The sequence below is a fragment of the Erpetoichthys calabaricus genome, chromosome 4 (assembly GCF_900747795.2).
Source record: "Erpetoichthys calabaricus chromosome 4, fErpCal1.3, whole genome shotgun sequence".
Classification (NCBI taxonomy): Eukaryota; Metazoa; Chordata; class Cladistia; order Polypteriformes; family Polypteridae; genus Erpetoichthys; species Erpetoichthys calabaricus.
In genome coordinates, this window is record NC_041397.2 from 309,958,458 (window position 1) to 309,983,600 (window position 25,143).

The 25,143-nt window shown below is 39.3% G+C and overlaps 2 protein-coding genes across 2 annotated transcripts in view; one reads left to right on the forward strand and one right to left on the reverse strand.

Annotated features, from left to right (window-relative positions):
- Positions 1 to 25,143, forward strand: part of dnajc28 (DnaJ (Hsp40) homolog, subfamily C, member 28) — a 1,235,492-nt gene that overhangs the window by 417,079 nt on the left and 793,270 nt on the right. The gene's annotated exons all lie outside the window — the stretch shown is intronic.
- On the reverse strand, positions 3,625 to 4,572 carry LOC114641345 (olfactory receptor 1052-like). The gene has a single exon (XM_028790408.1). The coding sequence runs from the start codon at positions 4,570 to 4,572 to the stop codon at positions 3,625 to 3,627; it is 948 nt and encodes a 315-aa protein (XP_028646241.1).

Here is a 25,143-nt window from a genome sequence, read left to right on the forward strand (position 1 = left end):
GAAGAAACAAATCAATTCAGAAGACTGAATCCTTAAAAACAGGGCTATTATAAAGGAATGTAAATGGAGTTAATTAGGAATGAAAACTGATCACTGATTTGGAAAAGGGTTAGAATGGAAACCTGCAGCCACTGTGGCCCACCAGGACTGGAGTTGGACACCCCTGATATAGAAAAACAAAGCAACAAAAAAATAATTCTATTAATTCTGTTTTACCCTAAATTGTAAAATGCATCGAACTTGTCAGGTGCGTTCACATCAACTATACTGTCACTGTTATGTCTGTTTGTCTGTCCACATGAAACAACTTGGCTCCCTGCAAACTAATTTGGTCTTCACTTATTCTTCAGGGAAATGTGTCTGGGAAGTGAATTTCTTGTTGCGATATCTTAAATAAAATGCGTGAAACACATTTTTGAAATTGCTAAAACTCCCAATTCAAATTTCATGGCCAATTTTTCAAATCGTCTAAGAATAAAACATTCTGCATGGATCCCAGCGCAGATTGGTTTACCGTTTTGCACTTATCTTGAGAAACATTACTTCATCTCAATGGCTTCTGTATTTTCCTCTTTTACTTGCATGATAACCACTCCTGACAGCAAACAGATCCCCAGTACAAGTGATTGGAATGCTAGCTGCAAATCCTCCTGCTGCTTAAAGTTGTACCGGATAAGTCAAATGACCTTTGTAACCCAAAATTAAAAGGCAAGTTAGGTGTGCAAAAATGTCACTTAAGTTGTTTAGAAATGAATAGAAACAAATAAAGTGTAGCTCTGTCAGCATCATATGCATACAGTGAATCAGAAGGCACTTCGTATTTCCGTTACAATAAAGACATCGTCAAGGCTGCAGATTATAATTATTCAAAATTTCTGTTATTAGAATTCATCAGCAGTGTAGCCAACAATTTTAACTTGAGACTTCAACTTCAAATTTAATCCTATACAATAATATACAATCTGTAACAATTAACATTTATGTTTTTGGTAATATTATGATTTCTTTTACTATGTAAACGCTGTTTAAAAGGCTGTTTGTTAATTCTAAGTAAGCCTTTGTGTCAAGTTTCATGTCTCGTTACTTAATCTCTTTTATTAGTTTGATTTCTGATTCTTGCTTTACTCTCAGACTTTGGCTGCCATCTTGTTTTGTGGCTTTGCCTCGTTTTTCCATTTGCTTCTTGTAGTCATCCTCTGGTTACATTTTATTTCCTTATAATAATTCTCCAACATGAGTGTGACCACTACAATTGTCTATGATGTGGTGTGCTGGGAAACTGGTAACATCACTTCAAGAGAGGCCCACCAAATCCATGAGCTAATTAAAAGGGAAGGCTCTGTTATGGGATGAAATATGGACCCCCCTGGAGGTTGTAGGGACAAAGCTGAGAGCCATTATGAACAACGCTGCACATCCTCTCTCTGACACAACAATACTGAACACTCCAAGCCGATGAATCATTCAGCAGTAGTGTGACAAGAAAAATGACAGGGGCTCCAACATACCAACAGCAATACGTCTGTATAGCACCTCACTGGTACTGGGACTGCCAAGACTGACGTTCTGTTTCTTTTCAGTCATTCTAGTGCTTATTTATATTTGTATGAGTGGAGTGTTGCCTTCAAGGCTAAGGATCTCTGCTGGTATCTGGAAGTTTGGTGATTCAAATCCCGAGGTTCGATTCCCGAGAGGGAGTGCAGTGGAGTGTGTACACCTGATGAGCCCAGAATGAGGGCGAAACACGTGTCGTGTACTCTTTGCATTTATTTGACAGTAAACTATTTCAACCATATACATATATATATATATATATATATATATATATATATATATATATATATATATATATATGAGGCTGAGTCAAGCTTAAATTAGAAACTAGGGTTTATCAGGGTGGCGCAGTGGGTAGCGCTGCTGCCTTGCAGTTGGGAGACTTGGGATCCTGGGTTCGCTTCCCGGGTCCTCCCTGCGTGGAGTTTGCATGTTCTCCCCTTGACACCGTGGGTTTCCTCCGGGCCCTCCGGTTTCCTCCCACAGTCCAAAGACATGCAGGTTAGGTGGATTGGCGATTCTACATTGGCCCTAGTGTGTGCTTGGTGTGTGGGTGTGTTTGTGTGTGTCCTATGGTGGGTTGGCACCCTGCCCGGGATTGTTTCCTGCCTTGTGCCCTGTGTTGGCTGGGATTGGCTCCAGCAGACCCCCGTGACCCTGTGTTCGGATTCAGCGGGTTGGAACATGGTGGATGGATGGATGGATTTATCAGAAAATGGAATGAACCTTCACAAAACCGATGCTGTCATTTCTCAATGGAGTCTCCATTGTCGTCCTCTGTCTTGAATCAACGACCACCCACATTTTTTTTGAGCGGTACACAAGGTGATACTCACACGGTGTCAAATCTGGTGAATATGGAGGATGTGGTAATAACTCAGACTTCAGTTTCTTCATACAAGCCTTTGGTGTTCTTGGCAGTGTGTGGGCGGGCGGGCATTGACTTGCAGCAAAAGGACTCCTTGAGACAGCAGTCCCCGCTGCTTGGATAGAACAGCAGGCTTCACATTGGTCTCCAGCAAGTCATAGGAACTTGCACTGGTGACTGGAGTACCCCTCGGCATGGAGTGTTCGACAATAACTCGGGGGCACAAGTGGTGACGAGGACGAGACCAAACCTTTGATTCTGCTGGAATCCCGGCACTGCCAGGCAGGTGGCACAAGTGCATAGAGAAGGGTGGAGACTCCATTGAGTTTTGTGAAGGTTTTCTAACTTTTAGGATTTTCTAACTTTAGCTTGACTCCCCCTCGTACATATACATATATATCTACTCTCTATATGTAAAATCCTAAAACTGCAACGACTTTGTGCAATGATTTTATGTGACGTTTTTTGTCACGCTTCAAATTGGGCTTATTTTAAAACCTATGTTTGGGATCATTGTTTTCAGAATTTATCGAACTTTAATGTGAGGTTGTTAGATTTTCAGATTCTTATTCTGTTTTTAAATTATAAACTAAAATATCAAGAAAGTCATGGTTTATAAGAATGTCAGTTAAAACGAATGGATTGTTTATTTAGTCTATTATAAATACTCATCGAGCATAGTGGACCTCAGTTTAACGGGAACACTCCAATCGGTAAGAGAGTAAATATTTTATTTTCATTTCATGATTTTTACTCCGTTAAATAAAAATTAATTTTTCTTTTATATATGTATAAAACTTTGTGATTTTGACTCTTTTGTACATTTACAGATTTTACTAATATTCTGGCCGCAACTGGGGGATGGGCACCAAAGGGGCTAGCCCCCCTCGTATATATATATATATATATATATATATATATATATGGACAATGTAACATTATATAGTGCCTTACACATCTATCTATCTATCTATCTATCTATCTATCTATCTATCTATCTATCTATCTATCTATCTATCTATCTGTCTATGTCTCTTTGATGAAGTAGAACAGTCAATTTTCAGAACAGTCAACTAAGGCTCCTGAATATTACACCTTATTTTCTAACTTCTCTGTTTTGAAAATAAAAACTCCTAACCATGTTGTTGCATTAAATGTAAAGAACACAATGGCATGTGCACCATCCCACCCGGATGATCCCATTAATGGCTGTCTGGTGTTGTTCTCTTTCTTGTCCACAGCCTGTAAATACTCCCCTTGATCTCCTTGTTCCTGAAGCTGTAGATGATAGGATTCATCATGGGGGGCACCATAATGGCTATGATGACCAGCACATTGTAAGCTTCTGCAGACAGCTGCACTCCAATTCCTGGTAATATATAAGAAATCATGAGTGGCAGATAGAAAAGACAGACCACCAGAAGGTGGGTGAGAAGAGTGCTGAAAACTTTTTTCTTCCCATCTGCCGAGGAGATCTTCAGGGCAGCCACAACAATCCTACCGTAGGAAAAGAGAATAATTGCTAAACCTCCTACACCCGTGATTATGGTGGTGCTGGACAAAAGAGTGAGGTGCCTGGGGTCAATCGTACAAGAAATATGAACCATTGTAACAAAATCACAGAAACAGTATGGCAGGACGTTAGTGTGGCAAAATGAAAGCTCTGTAGCAAAAACCATGTAGGGGGTGAGGATGGCAGCAGCAATAACATTCACTAGGAAGATGCTGATGCAGACCGTCTTCTTTGTAACAAGAGAAGGGTATCTTAGGGGGTACACGACAGCGACATAGCGGTCACACGCCATAACAGACAAAAGAAGGCCTTCTGTAACCCCAAGATGGTACACCACTGACAGTTGAAGCAAGCAGGGCCCATAAGGGACAGTGTTGGCGTTGAACGTGAGGATGGCCAGCATTCGAGGGATGAGGTTGGTGCTGTTCACCACATCAATTGCTGCTAAGGTGCCGATGTAGAAAAACATGGGGCTCTGGAGATGAGGGTTTACTACGATGACCACAATTACTAGCAGATTTCCAACAAGTGTCACCAGATAGATGAGGGCAAGAGCCACGATGGTAAAAGTCATCTTGTCCTTTTCTATTGCGCAGTGCAGAACAAACTCAGACACAGTGACAGTGGCGTTGGGCATCCTCACATGCTCTCCAGTTTAGCTAGAAAACAATGAAAGAAGAAGAACAAGAGGATGAACGGTGACTTAAAGGTTTCATATCAACAAGACTTCTCTGTAAGATCAGATAAAGATTGTCCTACTCATCTGAAGATCAGAGAGAGAGAAAAGATTTAATAACCTGAATTAAATTCCTTTTGATCACTGAGGACGCTAATTCAGATTAAGCTTTTGCTCTGAGGATGTTATTCCTCTTGTGGCGTTCTCTGATGATTATGTGCCTACACTGGAGATTTGGTAATCTCTTAACAACAAGAATTTAAATATTGCCATTATAAAAAAAAAATCTTGAGACGGGACCATTGCCATGAGATTTTTTCAAGTCCCACCCTCCTCTCACCCATTTCCGGTTAACAGCCCACGTCCACGGTCCTCTCACCTCTCATTGGTGTGAATGCTTTGGTCAGGCACAGTTCCTACGCTCTCAGCTCTTATAAATTTTGATGTTTTCCTCACTTTAAGATCCCAATAAAAGATGACGTATTATGTCCAAATCTTATTGAAGAATTTCATCCGAAGGGTTATCAACAGAAGAAATGAGTACACGGGCAATACCTAGCACAGACAAATGATGAAGTCAAACGAATTAACATGAAAATTGTTGATCGGTTACACGGCAAATTGATTAAATGTGTATCAGACTCTGCTGAAACAGTTGGTGGTGATGGTGCAGGAGATGAAAACATCAACTTACAATATCACAAAGAATATCTACAACCGTTAACACTGTGCAGTCTTCCACCAGCTGAATTATTGTTGAAAGAAGGACGTATCGTAATGTTATTGCGTAATTTATGTATGAGTGATGGGCTACGCAATAGGACAAATTGGTCGAACAATTCTGACATGTAAAATTTTAACAGGTAACAAGAAAGGTAATGTACAATATCTTCAGGAGATAACGTTAGACACCAAAGGAGATTTTGATATGCCATTCATATTAAAACGTTTACAGTTTCCCGTTACAATAGCTTTTGCTATGAAAATTAACAAATCACAGGGACAAACATTCGAAAAAGTCGGTTTATTTATTAGAGAAAAAGAAACGATATTCACTCACAGGCACTTATACGTTGCATTGTCACTATATAAGTCCAAACACGGAATAAAAATTCAACGTGATATTGACGAAAAGTTAATTCAAAGTTTTACAATAAAAGTGTTAGTTTAAAAAGTATTTGTGTGTAAATTTCAAAGCCAAACAGAATGAAAACGTATAACAGAACGAATACCTTTAACGCCACATGAAACATAATTTTCTTCCAATTTATTACATTTTACTATTTTTTTTACTGTGGTTGATTACTTACTGTAATGTAAAATAATTAGTTCTATTATGTATATGTAACAATTCCCATGAAAATAACAATCTGTTTAAATTGTACATCCGCTCCTCCATACGTGAGTGGCAGATCCGCAAAGTGGCTAGGGCCCACCCCGGGGGTTGGCGAGCGAAGCGAGCAGGGGGCATAGCCCCCTAGTTATATAAAGAAAAGTATTTCGTAATTTTACAAAAATAAAATGAAAAAAGTTCATCTCAGGTAAACCTTTCTTTTCCCATGCTGATTCTTCTGGCTTAGGTGTCACTTCTTCAATCAGCAGCAGATTTTGTTTGTTGTATATTTTAATATTTTTTTTCCTTGACCATTTTCACCAAGCTTCTTTTTGGGCAATTTTGAACATCATCGATCCCGATGTCATATTTGAAAATTATTTATATTCCTACTGGGACTCCATTTTGTTTTTTGTAATATTAAAAATAATTTCCGTCCCTCTTATGATGCCATTTTGGTTTTCACGGTTTTGAAAATTATTTACATCCCGCCTAGGACTCCATTTTGTTTTTTATAATATTAAGAATAATTTACATCTCTCCTGTGATAACATTTTGTTTTTCAAGTAATTGAAAATTATTTATATCCCGTCTGGGACTCCATTTCGTTTTTTGTAATATTAAAAATAATTTACGCACCTCCTGTGATGCCATTTTGTTTTTCAAGTAATTGAAAATTATTTACATCCATACTGGGACTCCATTTTGTTTTTTGTAATATTAAAAATAATTTACGCCCCTCCTGTGATGCCATTTTGTTTTTCAAGGTATTGAAAATTATTTACATCCATACTGGGACTCCATTTTGTTTTTTATAATATTAAAAATAATTTACACCCCTCCCGTGATGCCATTTTGTTTTTCAAGTAATTAAAAATTATTTACATCCGTACTGGGACTCCATTTTGTTTTTTGTAATATTACAATATAATTTACTCCCCTCCTGTGATGCCATTTTGTTTTTCAAGGTATTGAAAATTATTTACATCCCGCTTCTGACTCCATTTTGTTTTTTGTAATTTTAAAAATAATTTACTTTCCTCCTGTGATGCCATTTTGTTTTTCAAGTATTTGAAAATTATTTATATCCCTACTGGGACTCCATTTTGTTTTTTGTAATATTAAAAATAAATTACGTCCCTCTTGTGATGCCATTTTGGTTTTCATGGTATTGAAAATTATTTACATCCCTACTGGGACTCCATTTTGTTTTTTTGTAATATATTAAAAAATAATTTACATCTCGCCTGGGACTCCATTTTGTTTTTTTGTAATATGTTAAAAAATAATTTACATCTCGCCTGGGACTCCATTTTGTTTTTCACGGTATTTTAAATGATTTACGTCCCTGCTGTGATGTCATTTTGTTTTTTTCTCTAGGTGCCTGGCTGTCATTTTGAGCATTTTTGCTGACTGGTTGCCATGTCGTTTTCATGAAGAGCCAATCAGAAGTGTGCAATGTGTGACATCATTGGGTCACAGCTATAAAGCTCAGAGTCATACACTTGCCATTTGTCCAAGACTGGATGCTCCCAAAGACCTTTTCTTGCCTTTATTTTTGTTTTTTGATCCCTGGTTTTGAAGTTCTTGCTCTGCTTTTTTTTTTTTTTAATTGTGATTACGTTTTAATAATTTGGCTCTCATTAAACATTTTTTTCTTCTTTTTTTTTGGATTTTTGATCTTTCACACCACTTCTTGTAATTCTTGTTTCAAGTCCTGTGCTGGTTCGCCTGATCATTTGTTTTTTTTTTTTTTTTGTGGTGATCACCCCTTTTTTGCTATTTGTTTTTTTGTCCCTCATCTTTTTCCATGTCTTCACCATTTGCAGTCAGCACACTCAACCATCTTTGTCTGTTTGTTATCTAAAATGCAGTTATGCGTTTCTACGAGGGACAATAAAAACGTAAAGGCGACTTGCCCTTTAGTACCATTGGCTTTGAGCAGATGAACATGCCAGTACTATCTCTTCTCCACATGGTCTCCCAGGAGGTCAATGCACTTCTTGTATTGCTCCATTAACTTCTTCATTCCTTGGGAGGCTTCTCGGCTGCTCCAGGCCTGCACTGCTTCCTTAACCTCATCATCAGCGGTGAGCCTGCGACTTCTTAGAGCTTCTTTGAGTGGGCTACAGATGTAATAGTCGCATGGTGCTAGATCAGGGCTTAAGGAAGATGTGGAAGACCACCATTTTGGCTGCTGCCAGGAGATGTACATGGTCATGGAGCAGCAACACCATTCATTCTTTTGCAGGTTTAAGTATCTCTCTTAAGAATGGCACAGTGCATTGCACTGTGTGTAACGGTTGTCTCGGATATGTGTGGGTGTCACTGGCAGTTTGCACCTTTCCTCATTCCTGTTAAGGGAGGAATGGCTGAATGTGTAAAGCCGGCCAATGGCACATGGAGGGGGGAATCACATGGCTCGGAGGGCCAATCAATCAATATTGTAATGGCTGCCGTCGCATCATCCAGGTGGGCGCTACAAATTGGTGGTTGAAGTGGCTTCCCGTTCATTATGTAAAGTGGTTTATGTCAAAGTGTTATATACATGTAAAGAATTGCAAATATTTATCATTATAAAATTGTTTTCTCCCAGTTAAAGCATTTTCTACATCAGGCTGGTCCTCAAGATGATTTTCAGTCTGGATTCAGATCGACTAGTGGTACAGCCCAGTAATTTGCTGTCTGCAGTTGTTTTAGGGACGCGGGTCATTCTAATTCTGTTGTGTCCTTGTGCAGCTTTTAACACAGTTGAACGTGACGACACACAGCTGTATTTATTGATAGCGTCTGATGACCTCGACTCTCTTGCCGCACTGATCCCCAAAGTCTTACTTGTGTATCTGAGTGGATGAATTGTAATTTTCTCAAACTAAAGGAGGAGAAAACAGAAATCTTAGTGATTGGCAAAAGTGGATATAATGGAGGGTATTAGAAATCAACTTGATGCAAGAGGCTTAAAAGTCAAGATGGAGGTAAAGAATCTAGGGGTAACTATTGACTCTGACCTGAATTTTAAACCACATATTAATCAGATCACTAGGACGGTGTTTTTTTTTTCACTTAAGAAATACAGTAATCCCTCGCTATATCGCGCTTCGCCTTTCGCGGCTTCACTCCATCGCGGATTTTATATGTAAGCATATTTAAATATATATCGCGGATTTTTCGCTGCTTCGCGGGTTTCTGCGGACAATGGGTCTTTTAATTTCTGGTACATGCTTCCTCAGTTGGTTTGCCCAGTTGATTTCATACAAGGGACGCTATTGGCAGATGGCTGAGAAGCTACCCAGCTTACTTTTCTCTCTCTCTTGCGCTGACTTTCTCTGATCCTGACGTAGGGGGTGTGAGCAGGGGGGCTGTTCGCACACATAGACGATATGGACGCTCGTCTAAAAATGCTGAAAGATTATCTTCACGTTGCTATCTTTTGTGCAGCTGCTTCCTGAAATGACATGCTGCACGGTGCTTCGCATATTTAAAAGCTCGAAGGGCACGTATTGATTTTTGATGTTTGTTTGTCTATCTCTCTCTCTCTCTCTCTCTCTCCCTTTGTCTGCTCCTGACGGAGGGGGTGTGAGCTGCCGCCTTCAACAGCTTTGTGCCGCGGTGCTTCACATACTTAAAAGCCAAACAGCCCTATTTATTTGTTTGCTTTTCTCTATCTCTCTGACATTATCTGCTCCTGATGCGCACTCCTTTGAAGAGGAAGATATGTTTGCATTCTTTTAATTGTGAGACGGAACTGTCATCTCTGTCTTGTCATGGAGCACAGTTTAAACTTTTGAAAAAGAGACAAATGTTTGTTTGCAGTGTTTGAATAACGTTCCTGTCTCTCTACAACCTCCTGTGTTTCTGCGCAAATCTGTGACCCAAGCATGACAATATAAAAATAACCATATAAACATATGGTTTCTACTTCGCGGATTTTCTTATTTCGCGGGTGGCTCTGGAACGCAACCCCCGCGATGGAGGAGGGATTACTGTAGAGCAAAAATAAGACCCCTGAAAACTTGCTGAAAAATGAGTTTATGCTTTTGTTTTTAGTTGACTAGATTACTGTAACTGCCTATAACCGCCAACAATTATCACATTGCATCTATTCCTCCTGCAGGTGGTGGGCACACAAATCAATGCAAACGTCGCTTCAGAATAGTTTGGGTATTACCGTCTGGTCACGTAGGCACAATACATAGAAAGAAAAAGGTGACTCTGGTGCTCCGTGGTGACTCTCTCAGGTGGGCGTTAGCATATCGTAATCTCTTGGACCAATAGCATGAGTTTTCCACATTCGACTTTTATGACCGACATTATAAAATACCAGAAATTATACGGTAAAATCAACTTCCGACTTATCCGTGGGAGAACTTATCTGCAAGTATATATGGTAAATATTATAAGTTAAATTCCATAGCTATATTTGTTGTATGCTTTACGTTCGATTTTGATTAAGTTGATTAAATAAATTTTTTGATTATGAACATATTAAAAAAAATCCTATTTCTTTTTTATGAAAAAATTGTAACACCAACACGTTAGCTACAACGTTGAGAAACGTTTATATTAAGGAATAAAGAAAAATCAGAGAGACGCTGAATCCACAAAATAGATATAGGATGTTTATGGTAGATAAAAATTAAATTGCTTACTTATCTTATATCTTCTTCTATAATGCGCTACCGTGGCTGTTCGTTTGTCTGTCCCGGATTTTAAATCACCTGTAACTTGCAAACCGTTTCACCTATTGACCTGAAATTTGGTACACGTATACTACGTGACAGCTACTATCCGCTTTCGGGGTGATGATTTTTATTACTCTTTTTTTATTTTTATTTTATTTTATTGTAGAATCAACTCTCAGCAGTGCGCAGTGGGGCGGCCGTGCGGCGCATGCGTACGTGCACCGTTCTCATTCCCTACCATCTTCGCGGTTACTTCCCCTCCCTCTTCATATCTTAAATCATTCTTGAGGCAGATTGAAGTGAAAAATTAAGAAAAACATACTAAGTAATTGCAACACAAAAACTAACTTAATCAGTTTTTTTTAACCTGAAAAGATGTCGACGGAAGAAGAGAAGCAGCGGGCCGCTAGGGTGGAGAAAAGAAGAGCTGCTCAGGAAGTTTCTATCTATCTATCTATCTATCTATCTATCTATCTATCTATCTATCTATCTATCTATCTATCTATCTATCTATCTATCTATCTATCTATCTATCTATCTATCTATCATTAGTGTGGTCACTGGGGGGCATTGCAGCACCCCAAAAACCCAGACACAACCACCACAACACAAGTCCCGGTACAATAAAAAAGATTTATCTCCACATACAAAAGGCATAAAACAACACAATTCTTCTCCTCTAAGTGAACTTTGTCCCACCTCCATCCAACTCCGACTCGCCTGGATGAAGTCGAGCGGCTTCCTTTAGTTTGGATCCGGAAGAACTTCCAGTGTTAGGTTAAAGCTCGTTGGAAGTACTTCTGGGTCAAACGGAAAACCCACAAGGTAGACATCATTAACACCCCTGCCAGCACCCAGAACCCGATAGGTCAAGGGCTTCCCCTCATGGAACTACAGGTCCCAGCATGCCCTGCAGGTGTCTATGTGAGAATCCAGGGATGCTGCCGTCTTGTGTATCGGGGGATCCTGTCAGGACTACAGGCTGTCTCTCCCTGTCCTTCCGTCACACTAGGTATTGTTCTTCAGTCTAATCCTGCCAGGAGTGGGCACGCTGGTGTCTTCTGCCACCCTCCTAGCTAAGGCAGGAAACACCTTCCCACTCTTTTTTTCCCCAGATAAGGGAAGGAAGTCCATCCTGGCAGAGATACCATTCCCTGCCTGCCATCCATTACAGCCGTAATGCACCAGTGAGATGGCATCTGGAGTTCTGTGTGCAGTTCTGGTCACCACGTTAAAAAAAAAAAAAAAAAAACGAGAAAGCAGCATTTGAATCTGTGCAGAGCTGGGCAACCAGGTATGCCCAAGAACTTAAGGAACGACACGCTGTAGTCTGACAGGCTCGGGGAATTAAACCTCTTTAGTCTCAAGCAGAGGAGACTGCAAGGGGACCTAAACCAAGTGTCTCAGAATCGCACTGCAAGTCTGACTAAGATAAGAAGTCGCCATACCTCAGAGCAGGACATGAGTGTCCACATTCGAGAATGAGTGATGTTGTGGCTTTATGGCACCCCCCTTGCCATAACCTGCCACTCGTGATGATGTTTTGTAGGCTTCAGAACCACATAGATAACACTACTACTACTACTAATAATAATAATAATAATAATAGTAAAGAAAGAAGAAGAAGAAGGAGAACATAATAAGGTGAGATGTTGCACTAAGCATGCTGGTAATTGTTGTCACTTCATGACATCAGGAATAATATCATAATGAACACCGAAATACAAAGACCACCAGCGGATATTAACGTGAAGTGCATTTGGGTCTGAAGCCAAAAAACACTTCTTTACACAAAGAGCTGTGGGAATCTTTAATTTATTTCATTAGTCTTTAACTCGTAAACTAGCCATGCAAAGAATTATCATCATTTTTTAATAAACCTTCAGTCTTTATTACTCTTTACTTTTCTCTATTTTTTTTTCCGTCTGGCTCACTTCTGATAAAAGTCCTGCGTAGCCACTTGTTTGAATGAAAACCTAACCTGCCACGGGACTCACTGTGTCGAATCCTCTTAGAGTAAGCTTAAAAAAAAGACAAAAAACATCAAGAATGACTTGAGAACATTTATGTTAGGCAGAATGCCCACTGGGGGTTTAGGTGGTCTTTTGAACCCCCATAAACCCTTAGAGATTTTGTTTTTCTTTCTCTTGCTTAACTGGAGTTTTTCTTTCTTTTTTTTTTCTGTCCACCCTTGGCTGTAATAATTTGTGAAAGCAGTTTTAATGTGATGCACCATCTGTTGGAATGACATATGCAATACATTTTACTACTACAAATGTTTGTGATACCCCATCTGCTGGTGTGATACATGTAATGCATATGTCTCAGTTATATGCCATTTGGCATGAGATTTGTAAAAGCGGTGTAAATATCTGTGATGTGCCATCTGGTGGAACGACAAATGCAGTACATCCTCACAGGTGGCGCAGTGGTAGTGCTGCTTTGCAGTAAGGAGACTGTGGAAGATTGTGGGTTCCTGTTGGAAGGACAAAAGTGATGCATTTTATTACTACAAATGTATGTGATACGCCATCTGCTGATATGACAAAGGTAATGCATATGTGTCAGGTATATGCTATTTGGTATGGGATTCGTAAAAGCGGTGTTAATGTTTATGATGTGCCATCTGTTGCAACGACAAATGCAATACATTTTATTACTCAGAATGTTTGCCATCTGCTGGTATGACAAACATAATACATATGTGCAGTGGTAGTGCTGCTGCTTTGCAGTAAGGAGATTGTGGGTTCGCTTCCCAGGTCCTCCCTTGTAGAGAGCGCTTTGAGTAGTGAGAAAAGCACTATATAAATATAAAGAAGTATGATTATTATTATTATGTCTGTTATGTGCCGTTTGGTATGGGATTCATAAAAGCAGTGTTAATGTGTGTGATGTACCATCTGTTGTAACGACAAATGCAATACATTTTATTACTCACAATGTTTGCCATTTGCTGGTATGACAAATGTAATACATATGTCTCAGTTATATGCCGTTTGGTATGGGATTCATAAAAGCAGTGTTAATGTGTGTGATGTACCATCTGTTGTAACGACAAATGCAATACATTTTATTACTCACAATGTTTGCCATTTGCTGGTATGACAAACGTAATACATATGTCTCAGTTATATGCCGTTTGGTATAATAATAATAATAATAATAATAATAATACAAGGCACCTTTCAGAGAACTCAAGGACACCGAACAAACAATAAATAAATAAAAGACACAATTATAAACAACTTAAAATATCAGAAAATCTAAAAATTAAAACCAAACAAAACCACTATAATCAGAAGGATAAAGAAAAAGCCATTTTAAACAGATGCGTTTAAAAAATGAATATGATTTGATGTTTCGGAGCTCCGCTGGTAATGAATTCCAGGGCTTGGGAGCAGAACGGCTGAAAGCTCTGCTCCCCATGGTGGTTAGACGGGTGGGAGGGACGGTCTGATGGGTGGAGGAAGAGGATCTAAGGTTACGGGAGGGAATGGCAACATGAAGAAGGTCAGACAGATATGGAGGGGCGAGGTTATGGATGGCCTTAAATGTTAATAGCAGAGTCTTAAAATCAGTACGAAACTTGATCGGGAGCCAATGAAGCTGCTGCAAAACCGGATGGGATTCATAAAAGAAGTGTTAATGTCTGTGATGTACCATCTGTTGGAACGACAAATGCAATACATTTTATTACTCACAATGTTTGCCATCTGCTGGTATGACAAACGCAATACATATGTCTGTTATATGCCGTTTGGTATGGGATTCATAAAAGCAGTGTTAATGTCTGTGATGTACCAATTGTTGGAATGACAAATGCAATACATTTTATTACTACAAACGTATGTGATGTGCCATCTGCTGGTATGACAAACGTAATGCATTATGTCTTGGTTATATGCCACTTGCGATGAGATCCAAAAAAACAAAGTTGATATTTTATTACTCAGAATGCTTGTGATGTGCCACTTGCTGGTATGACAAATGCAACTGCCATTTACTGATTTAATAAAACCCATTCCATATTTAAGAAATCTAATTCTCTTAATTATATATCCATCTTATGAATGTGTGCATTATTTTTTTTTGTATACTATTTATGCATTATTATTCTTACCTAATTTGAATTTGTTTAATTTGCATGTAGCTACTTGTAAAGTTCCTGTGTTTGAAATGTGCAATAGAAATAAATGGTGGTGTTGTGGTTGGAATCTGGAAGAAACTACCGAGACCACCTGAAGAAGCATCTGGACGAGAGCTTAGCAATTAGCTAAACCAGCGAGCGATGAGTGCACTGGGTGGTCTCCTCTGCTTTTGAAATCTTTCTTCCGAGTTTCCTGTGCAGGCGCCTGGTTACGTTTAGTGACACGAGCACACGCAGGCACAAGGTAGTGACAAAGGGTGACGAGCCTGGAGTGTGCGCTACTGTTGCCCACTGTTAGTCACGGCCGTCGCGTCTTTTTCGTGTTATTTTTATAGTTGTTAGATGAAAATAAATTGGAATTCAGCTGAAAAGAAACATCTGGGGGTACTATGGGCTCGTCTATATCTACACAATTATTGAAAGTCAGGACCTCCAAACACCTTAAAAGGAAAATATATGTTTCTTTTCAAAATGAATCTTAAATATCTATTTTTAAACTCCTTGTATGTTACATTAGATTGAAAGATACTGTATGTTCACTTTTTTTTTTTTTGGTTTATTGCAATATAAATCATTTTTGTAAGGGTGTTTACCCTGACAATTTGATATTCTTCTAGATTTGAATGCAAATAAAAATTCAAAAAATGGATGCATTTTTAGCTCCAGGCAAATTCCAATCCAAAGTTTGTAAGTGGATCAGTGATCCTTCAGCCCAGTCTTACAAGCTAATCCTGCCATTTCTGTTCTTTTTGCTAATTGGTACATTAAAGTCCTTACCTGTCCTGATTATTTGCAGCTGTGCCCTTCTTCTTTGCTCTTCTTCCTTAAAGAAATCTGCAGTCACAATGCCACAGCTCTGCGATTTGCTTCCGTTGCTACAACTTTCTTCATCGTGTGATGGTCTCTAAAGATCTTGGAGGGAAGGCACCGTCTTCCTTTTTATTCCAGATGGAAATCATTTTTTTTTCTCCTTAGATATGATTCTCCATATTCCCTCTTGTGACATTTTGATGTCAAATCCACAAGGACATTGACTTTCAGGTCTAATTGGATTGTGTTTGCTTTTTTTAACTTTTTGCCATCTGCATTCCTGCTTATATCGTAATTACCTCGGGATGAACCCTAGTAATGAATGCGTGCAGTGCACCCCCTGTTGGAATGTAATGCATGTAGTGATAAAATACATTGCATTTGTCATTCCAACAGATGGCGACTGATAAACATAATAAAATACATTACTGTGAATGTTTGTGATGCTGGAAGGTGCCGGAACCGGAAGTAACGTCATCAAAGGCACCGGAACCCTGCGGGATTTCCCGAGAACGGTTTTCAAGGGATCGAAAAAGACAGTTAAGTGCACCCCGCCAACCCCTGGTCGGACGTGGAAGTGCCATTATTCAGGCCCTTTAGTTGACTCCTACTCACACGTGTGTGGCACTATATTTAAATTTACATACAGTTGTGCTTGAAAGTTTGTGAATGCTTTAGAATTTTCTGGATTTCTGCATAAATATGACCTAAAACATCATCAGATTTTCACTCAAGTCCTAAAAGTAGATAAAGAGAAACCAGTTAAACAAATGAGGCAAAAATGTTACACTTAGTCATTTATTTATTAAGTAAAATGATCAAATATTACACTTTTTTTTTTTTTAATATTTTTATTTTATTAATTTTCATTGTAATCATTCCATACAAACAGATCAATTTATAATCCAACAAATTTAAAAACAAATCAAACCCCACCCCTGAGAAGGAGAGCTTAGCTAAAGGAAAATTTCTTTAAGCTTTTTAATAAGGCAACATTAGACAAAAGAAGGGGAGAAGTAAATATCTATATAAATAAGAGATGGAGAAGGGAGTTAAATGCAATAATAGTTAATTCTCTTATTCTAAAATAATATTGATTAAATCCTGCCAAGTTTTGAAAAAATTTTGTACAGATCCTCTAACTGAAGATTTGATTTTTTCCAATTTCAAATAATATAAAACATCGGTTTCCCACTGACTTATAAGAGGAGAATTAGGATTCTTCCAATTTAACAAAATAAGTCTGCGTGCCAAGAGTGTAGTGAATGCAATCACCGTTTGCTTGTCCTTCTCCAATTCCAGTCCATCTGGAAGGACACCAAACACAGCTGTTAGTGGGTTAGGAGGGATTGTGATACTAAGGCTGTCTGAGAGGCACTTAAAAATTTTTGTCCAAAATGATGTTAGTTTGGTGCAGGCCCAGAACATGTGACCCAGTGAGGCAGGAGCTTGGTTGCAGCGCTCGCAGGTCGGATCCTGGCCTGGAAACATTTTGGACAGTTTTAAGCGAGACAGATGAGCTCGATATATAATTTTTAGTTGAATAATTCTATGCTTTGCGCATATAGAACTCGAGTGAATTCTCTGCTTTGCTACCTTCCACTCCTTTTCTGATATATTGATTAAGAGATCTTCTTCCCAATGTCCTCTTGGATTTTTGAAAGGTAGGGACTCTAATAAGATTTTATATATTGCGGAAATAGTGTTTGTTTCCTCGGAATTGAGCAGTATTTTTTCCAGCATTGCGGAGGGTGCAAGGTGGGGGAAATCGGGCAATTTCTGTTTAACAAAATTTCTAATTTGAAGATAGTAAAAGAAATGTGTAGCTGGGAGGTTAAATTTTGAACGTAATTGTTCAAAAGATGTAAATATGTTGTCTATATAAAGATCTCTGAGCATTTTAATCCCAAAACTTTTCCAGGTATTAAAAACTGGATATACTTGCGAAGGTTGAAAGAGGTGGTTCCCTTGCAGAGGTGCCACTGATAAAAGATTTTCCATTTTAAAATGCTTCCTAATTTGGTTCCATATTCTGAGTGAGTAAAGCACAATTGGGTTATTAGTATATTTGCGATAACTTTCATTTATTGGAGAGCAGAGCAGGGAATATAAAGAAGTACTACAGGATTTTACTTCTATTGCAGACCAAGCCTGGGTATGTGCATTTATTTGTGTCCAGGTTTTTATGGCTTGTATGTTTGCTGCCCAGTAATAAAACTGAAAATTAGGTAAAGCCATGCCACCTTCTGCCTGAGGTCTTTGTAGGGTCGCTCTTCGGATACGTGGGTGTTTTGAGTTCCAAATGAATGAGGTTATTATTGAATCTAACTGTTTAAAAAATGATTTATTGATATATATTGAAATGTTTTGAAATAAAAAGAGAAGTTTAGGAAGGATATTCATCTTAACAATGTTAATTCTTCCGGCTAGAGTGAGATGAAGGGTTGACCATCTATGCAAGTCTTGCTTAATTTTTTTCCATACAGACGCCAAAATTTTGTTGATAAAGAGCTTTATGTTTACTTGTGATATTTACCCCTAGGTATTTAAACTGATCTGCTATGGTAAAAGGTAGGGTGTCTAATTTGATATTATATGCTTGTGAGTTCACTGGAAAGAGTATACTTTTATTCAGATTAATTCTAAGACCAGATATCTTTTGAAATTCTGTTAGTGCTGTTAAAACAGCAGGGACAGTGTTTTCTGGGTCCGATATATATAAGACCATATCATCTGCATATAGAGAAATTTTCTGTTCCAGTCCTTCTCTGACAATCCCCTTTATCTGATAAGAATTTCGGCAGTGAACCGCCAGTGGTTCAATAGCGATTGCAAACAACAGTGGCGACAAGGGACATCCTTGTCTGGTACCACGTTCTAGTTTAAAGTAGTCTGAGCAAATTTTATTAATACAAACTGAAGCTTCTGGACTGGTATACAGTAGTTTAATCCAAGCACAAATATTCGGGCCTAACCCAAATTTCTCCAATGCAGTGAAAAGGTAATTCCATTCGATCATGTCAAATGCCTTTTCTGCGTCTAATGATAGTAATATCTCTGGGATGTTTGAATTTGCTGGTGAATATATAACATTAAACAAGCGTCGGAGATTTGAAGATAGATGTCGGCCTTTAATAAATCCAGTTTGATCTTGTGATATTACCGAGGGCAGCACTTTCTCCATCCTTCTAGCTAGGATTTTTGAGAGTATCTTAACATCATTATTCAGGAGTGAAATTGGTCTATATGATGCACATTGTAACAAGTCCTTATTTTGTTTAGGAAAGACGGTGATTAATGCTTGTCGAAATGTTTGAGGTAGTATTTGGTGGTCTTTAGCTTCTGTAAATGTTACCAATAAGAGTGGAGCTAGCTGAGTGGAGAATTTCTTATAAAACTCTACGGGGTAACCATCAGGGCCTGATGATTTCCCGCTTTGTAGTGACTTTATAGCGTCTAGTAATTCTGTTAGCGTTAGAGGTTTATCTAGTTCCTCAGCACTTAAAGCATCTATTTGTGGTATTTGTGAATTATCCAGAAATGCATTAGATTGCGTGTTGTCTTCTTTGGGCTCAGTGGAATATAAAGACTTATAGTAATCTCTAAATGTGTGCATTATTTTATTATGGTCGATGATTTCTTCTCCATTCTTGTTGGTGATTACTGGTATTGCATTGTGAACTTCTTGTTTATGAATTTGTTGAGCTAAAAGCTTATTAGCTTTTTCTCCGTGTTCATAGTAATGCTGTCTAGACTTATAAATAAGTTGTTCAGTTTCTTTAGTTGTTAAGGTGTTAAGTTCTGTATGCAGGGCCTGCCTTTTCCTGTGAAGAGCTTCACTTGGACGCCTGGCTTGTTCTTCATCTATTCTAGTAATTTCATTTCTTAGCTCTGACACTTTCTTGGTTTCTAATTTATTTCTATGGGAAAGATATGAAATAATCTGGCCTCTTAAGAAGGCCTTTAGAGTTTCCCAGAGTGTTCCTGCAGAAACCTCTGTAGACGTGTTTGTCTCTAGGAAGAAGCTGATTTGTTTGGATATAAATTCTGTGCAGTTCTCGTCTGCCAATAAAAGAGGGTTAAAGCGCCATCTGCGAGGTGAGTGTGAGGGGCTTAATGATTTTAGCTCCAAGACTAGAGGGGCATGGTCAGAGATAACAATTGTGTCATATTTGCATGATTTAATTGTAGGCAGGAAATTATTATCTATAAAAAAAATAATCAATTCTTGAGTAGCTATAATGCACTGGTGAGTAGAACGAATATGTTCTTGAGTTTGGGTTAAGAAACCTCCAGGGGTCTGATAAGTTGTGATCATTTAAAAACTGTGTAATTATCTTTGCAGTATTAGATGTCGTCCCCCCTGTCACGGGAGTCCTATCTAAGAGTGGATTTAAAACACAATTAAAGTCCCCAGCCATTATAATTTTATGAGTGTTCACATTGGGAATGGATGCAAATAGATTTTGCATGAATTCCTTATCATCAACATTGGGTGCATAAACATTTATCAAAATCATTTTACTGTTATATAAGTTGCCCATGACCATCACATATCTCCCTTCAGGGTCCGACACTACCTCTGATGCTACAAATGGAACTGTTCTATGTATGAGAATTCCACCCCTCTAGTTTTCTTTATAAAGCTAGAATGGAACATTTGGCCAGTCCAGTCTTTTTGTAATCTGAACTGATCCTTGGTTAGTAAGTGGGTCTCCTGTAAAAATACTATTTTAGCGTTTAAGCCTGTTAGGTGAGAGCATACTTTCTTTCTCTTTAATTTGTGATTCAGGTCTTTAACATTCCAGCTCACAAAGTTAACTGTCCCATCATGGAGACATTGATTCTGAGTTTTTAATGTCATTTTATAGTTTTAATTGGTAATATGGCAGTTTTAATCTTAGTTTCAAGATTCCCCAGGAGTTGTTGCATGTTAGCCTGTTGTTGCATTGATATTTATAATTATAAGGATTACAAGAATAGATTAAATATAACCTGCTCTCCTTCTCTCCCCCCTTTATCCCCCCCCCCCCCCCCCCCCCATTTTGCCTCCCCACATGAGGCTAGATCCCACTTCGCGATGTCCCGGTCCTCTGACATACGAAGAGACAAAGCACGTCCAAAACAAAACAAACCCCACCCTGCAGCGGCGTTACAGAATTAAAACAGAGATATCTTTTACAGTTAAATCCTTAATACTATCTGCCGAAAATGTTTTCATTAACAATATTTAAGCTTGAAATAATCTTCAGCGCTTTTAAGTTAAGATATTAAGATTTAAAAAAAAAAAAAAAAAAAACAACCCTGGGAGTGATTTTAAAAACTAGTCCAGGATAAACCTGGTAATTCCTACTGTAATAGTATAATGGTAATTATATAAATAGTAGAACAAGCATTAAACCAAGGGTATGAAGTTAAACAGTCTACTTTAAGGTATAGTAAAATAAAATAAATAAATAAAAAAAAAAAAAAAGGAAAAAAAAAATAAATAAATAAAAAATCCTACTTTAATCACTTCCACATTTTCACACTCACGTCTATAACTCTATAACTCTGATTAAAACATAAACATATAACATATAAAGTCCAGATAAAAACAAAAAGAAAAAAAGAAAATAAGATGTATAATTATAATACCAGTCTCTTTAAACATGGATCCAGCGATCAGATCATAGGTCTTTCCCGTGCCTTGATAGAATACGGTTCTTTAATTTTAATTAACTTTCAAAAAAGTGTCGGAAACAGCTTCTTTAATTCTTTTTCAGCTTCTTCTTTGCTGAAGAAGATATAATGTCCATCTTGAACTTCCACTTTCAGTTTGGCAGGATACAAGAGGCTGTATTTGATATCGGCTTCCCGTAGCATCCTTTTAATGTCGTTGTAGGATCTGCGTTTTGCAGCTGTTGATGGTGAGAAGTCGGGAAAAATACGAATAAGATTATTTTCGAATATAATCTCTTCCTTGTGTCTGAGAAGTGCCATCACATCAAGCTTACATCTTAGTCGTTCGAAGCGGACAATAAAAGACCTAGATTTAAAGGCGCTTGGTATCTTTGTGCGATAAGCCGTGGCTATCTCATTGTCGAGTTTAAAGTCATCTCCAATTATTTTAGACAGTAATTCTACTGCAAATTTCACTGGGCTTGAGCTTTCTCGTTTCTCAGGTATACACTCAATTCTTATATTATTTCTTCTGCACCCATCCTCCAGGGCTGCAAGTCTGTCTCCAAGTTTTTTGTATTCCGAGTTCGCAGCTGTGGCTTTTCATCGGCGTTAGATGCCATTTGTTCCGCTGTTTCCACTCGAGCCGTGAGTCCCTGCTTAACGTCTTCCAGCTGATCTGAAACGTCATTAATTATGATCATCAAGCCTTTTCAGTTTGGAGTTAGTTTCTTCAATGTGTTCCACTAATTTCTCCAACATGCCTTTAAAGTTCACGTCGAAACGTTCAAATAGACGCGTTTCCTTATCTTGTTATCCTTCTTGAGCTCAGTGGCCACCTTCTTAAGATCATTTGTGTTATCTTTCTTAAGCTCATTCATGGCCGTAACCATGGCAGTGGCCAGTGTAGTGTTCATCTCTTTCTGTGTAGCTATCTGTGTAGCGATCATCTCTTTCAGTTCGGACAGTTCGCTTCTGCTTTCGTGCTCCGCAAGTGAAAATGCAGCTCCTGTTACAGGCTCGCGATGAGTAGATGAGCGCACGTCCTGCAGAGCCCTTTCTAGTCTCGAATGATCCTCAGAAATCGGCGATCCCTCGCGACCTGTATCACTTGCGCCTTCGCTCCCATTTTCACTCTCGACTGGAGACGATACAATGGAGCGGGGCCCCAGGAATTCTGCGCACTCTTCTGCCTGTTCCAGGTCAGTCTCCGTGATGCCATACCTTACACTTGCACTCAGGCCGGAAGTCTGTCCGGACTTCGATGCAGCTTTAAGTTTCTTTTTCCGGTTCTTTCTGACTTTTCTTCTTGTTACTCATGCTTGTATATTGTAGTGGAAGTTCCTTGGTCGGGTTAAATACAGGATACCTCTAAATAATATGAAATACGTGGGAAAATAAAGCCGCTGCTAGCGGAGCTCTGCTTCAGACGTCCATCTCCTATAAACGGACGAAACCAAGACCCAAATATTACACTTTTGTGAGTGGCATTAGTATGTGAACCTCTAGAATTAGCAGTTAGTTTGAAGGTGAAATTCAAGCCCGGTGTTTTCAATCAATGGGATGACAATCAGGTGTGAGTGGGCACCCTGAGTTTTGATCTATCAAAGTCTGCTCTTCACAACACGTGTTTGTGGAAGTATATCATGGCACAAACAGAGGAGATTTCTGAGGACCTCACAAAGAGAATTGTTGATGCTCATCAGGCTGGAAAAGATTACAAAACCATCTCTGAAGAGTTTGGACTCCACCAATCCACAGTCCGACAGACTGTGTACAAATGGAGGAAATTCAAGAGCATTGTTACCCTCCCCAGGAGTGGTCGACCAACAAAGATCACTCCAAGAGCAAGGCGTGTAATAGTCGGCGAAGTCACAAAGGACCCCAGGGTAACTTCTAAGCAACTGAAGGCCTCTCTCACATTGGCTAATGTTCATGTTCACGAGTCCACCATCAGGAGAACACTCAACAACAATGGTGTGCATGGCAGGGTTGCAAGGAGAAAGCCACTGCTCTCCAAAAAAACATGGCTGCTTGTCTGCAGTTTGCTAAAGATCACATGGACAAACCAGAAGGCTACTGGAAGAAGGTTTTGTGGACGGAGGAGACCAAAATAGAAGTTTTTGGTTTAAATGAAAAGCGTTGTGTTTGGAGAAAGGAAAACACTGCATTCCAGCATAAGAACCTTATCCCATCTGTGACACATGGTGGTGGTGGTGGTAGTATCAGGGTTTGGGCCTGTTTTGCTGCATCTGGGCCAGGACGGCTTCCCTTCATTGATGGAACAATGAATTCTGAATTAGATCAGAGGATTCTAAAGGAAAATGTCAGGACATCTGTCCATGAACTGAATCTCAAGAGAAGGTGGGTCATGCAGCAAGACAACGACCCTAAGCACACAAGTCGTCCTACCAAAGAAAGGTTCATGTTCTGGAATGGCCAAGTCAAAGTCCAATCGAAATGTTGTGGAAGGACCTGAAGCGAGCAGTTCATGTGAGGAAACCCACCAACATCCCAGAGTTGAAGCTGTTCTGGACGGAGGAATGGGCGAAAATTCCTCCAAGCCGGTGTGCAGGACTGATGGACAGTCACCGGAAACGTTTAGTTGTAGTTATTGCTGCAAAGGGGGGTCACACCAGATACTGAAAGCAAAGGTTCACATACCTGTGCCACTCACTAATATGTAATATTCAATCATTTTCCTCAATAAATAAATGACCAATATGTTTGTCTCATTTGTTTGACTGGTTTCTCTTTATCTACTTTTAGGACTTGAGTGACAATCTGATGATGTTTTAGGTCTTATTTATGCAGAAATCTAGAAAATTCTAAAGGGTTCACAAACTTTCAAGCACAGCTGTATATCTGTAAGGAGAGCTGTATTAAAGGAACCATCCATCCATTTTCCAACCCGCTGAATCCAAACACAGGGTCACGGGGGTCTGCTGGAGCCAATCCCAGCCAACACAGGGCACAAGGCAGGGAACCAATCCCGGGCAGGGTGCCAACCCACCGCAGGACACACACAAACACACCCACACACCAAGCACACACCAGGGCCAATTTAGAATCGCCAATCCACCTAACCAGCATGTCTTTGGACTGTGGGAGGAAACCGGAGCGCCCGGAGGAAACCCACGCAGACACGGGGAGAACATGCAAACTCCACACAGGGAGGACCCGGGAAGCGAACCCGGGTCTCCTAACTGCGAGGCAGCAGCGCTACCACTGCGCCACCGTGCCACCCTAAAGGAACAATATATAATAGAAATAAATGAATGTCGCTTTATAATAAGTAGACATCAAAGGCATTGTAGATAACAGATGTCGAGATTTGCACTATATATATATATATAGTGAGGTGGGGGTCTGATCGCACCCCTTCAGGTTAAGAAAAAGACGCTGAAAGACTACCTTCACATTGCTGCCTTGCTTGCCGCCGATCTATCGCGCGGTACTTCTCAGACTTAAAAGTCTGAACAGCTCCTGTCAATTTTTGATTGATTGTTTGCCTTTCTTTCTCTCTCTCTGACCCTCCCTGCTCCTGTTGCACACTCCTTTGACAAGGAAGATATGTTTGCATTCTTTTAAATTGTGATACGGAACTGTCATCTCCGTCTTGTCAAGGAGCACGATTCAACTTTTGGAAAAAGAGACATCTTTGTTTTTGTTCCTGTCTCTACAACCTCCTGTGTTTCTGTGCAAGTCTGTGACCCAAGCGTGTCAATATATACAGTATGAAAGGGACATACGCAAAACACCATGTGATGGAGAAGTGGATACATAGATGTGAGAGGTGCTATACAGTAAATATAACGTTCATTTTGTATATTTTTCTATGTTGTGATGGATGGCCGTCAGCTCAGCCCAACCGGGACGCCCCAAGAATGAAAGGATCA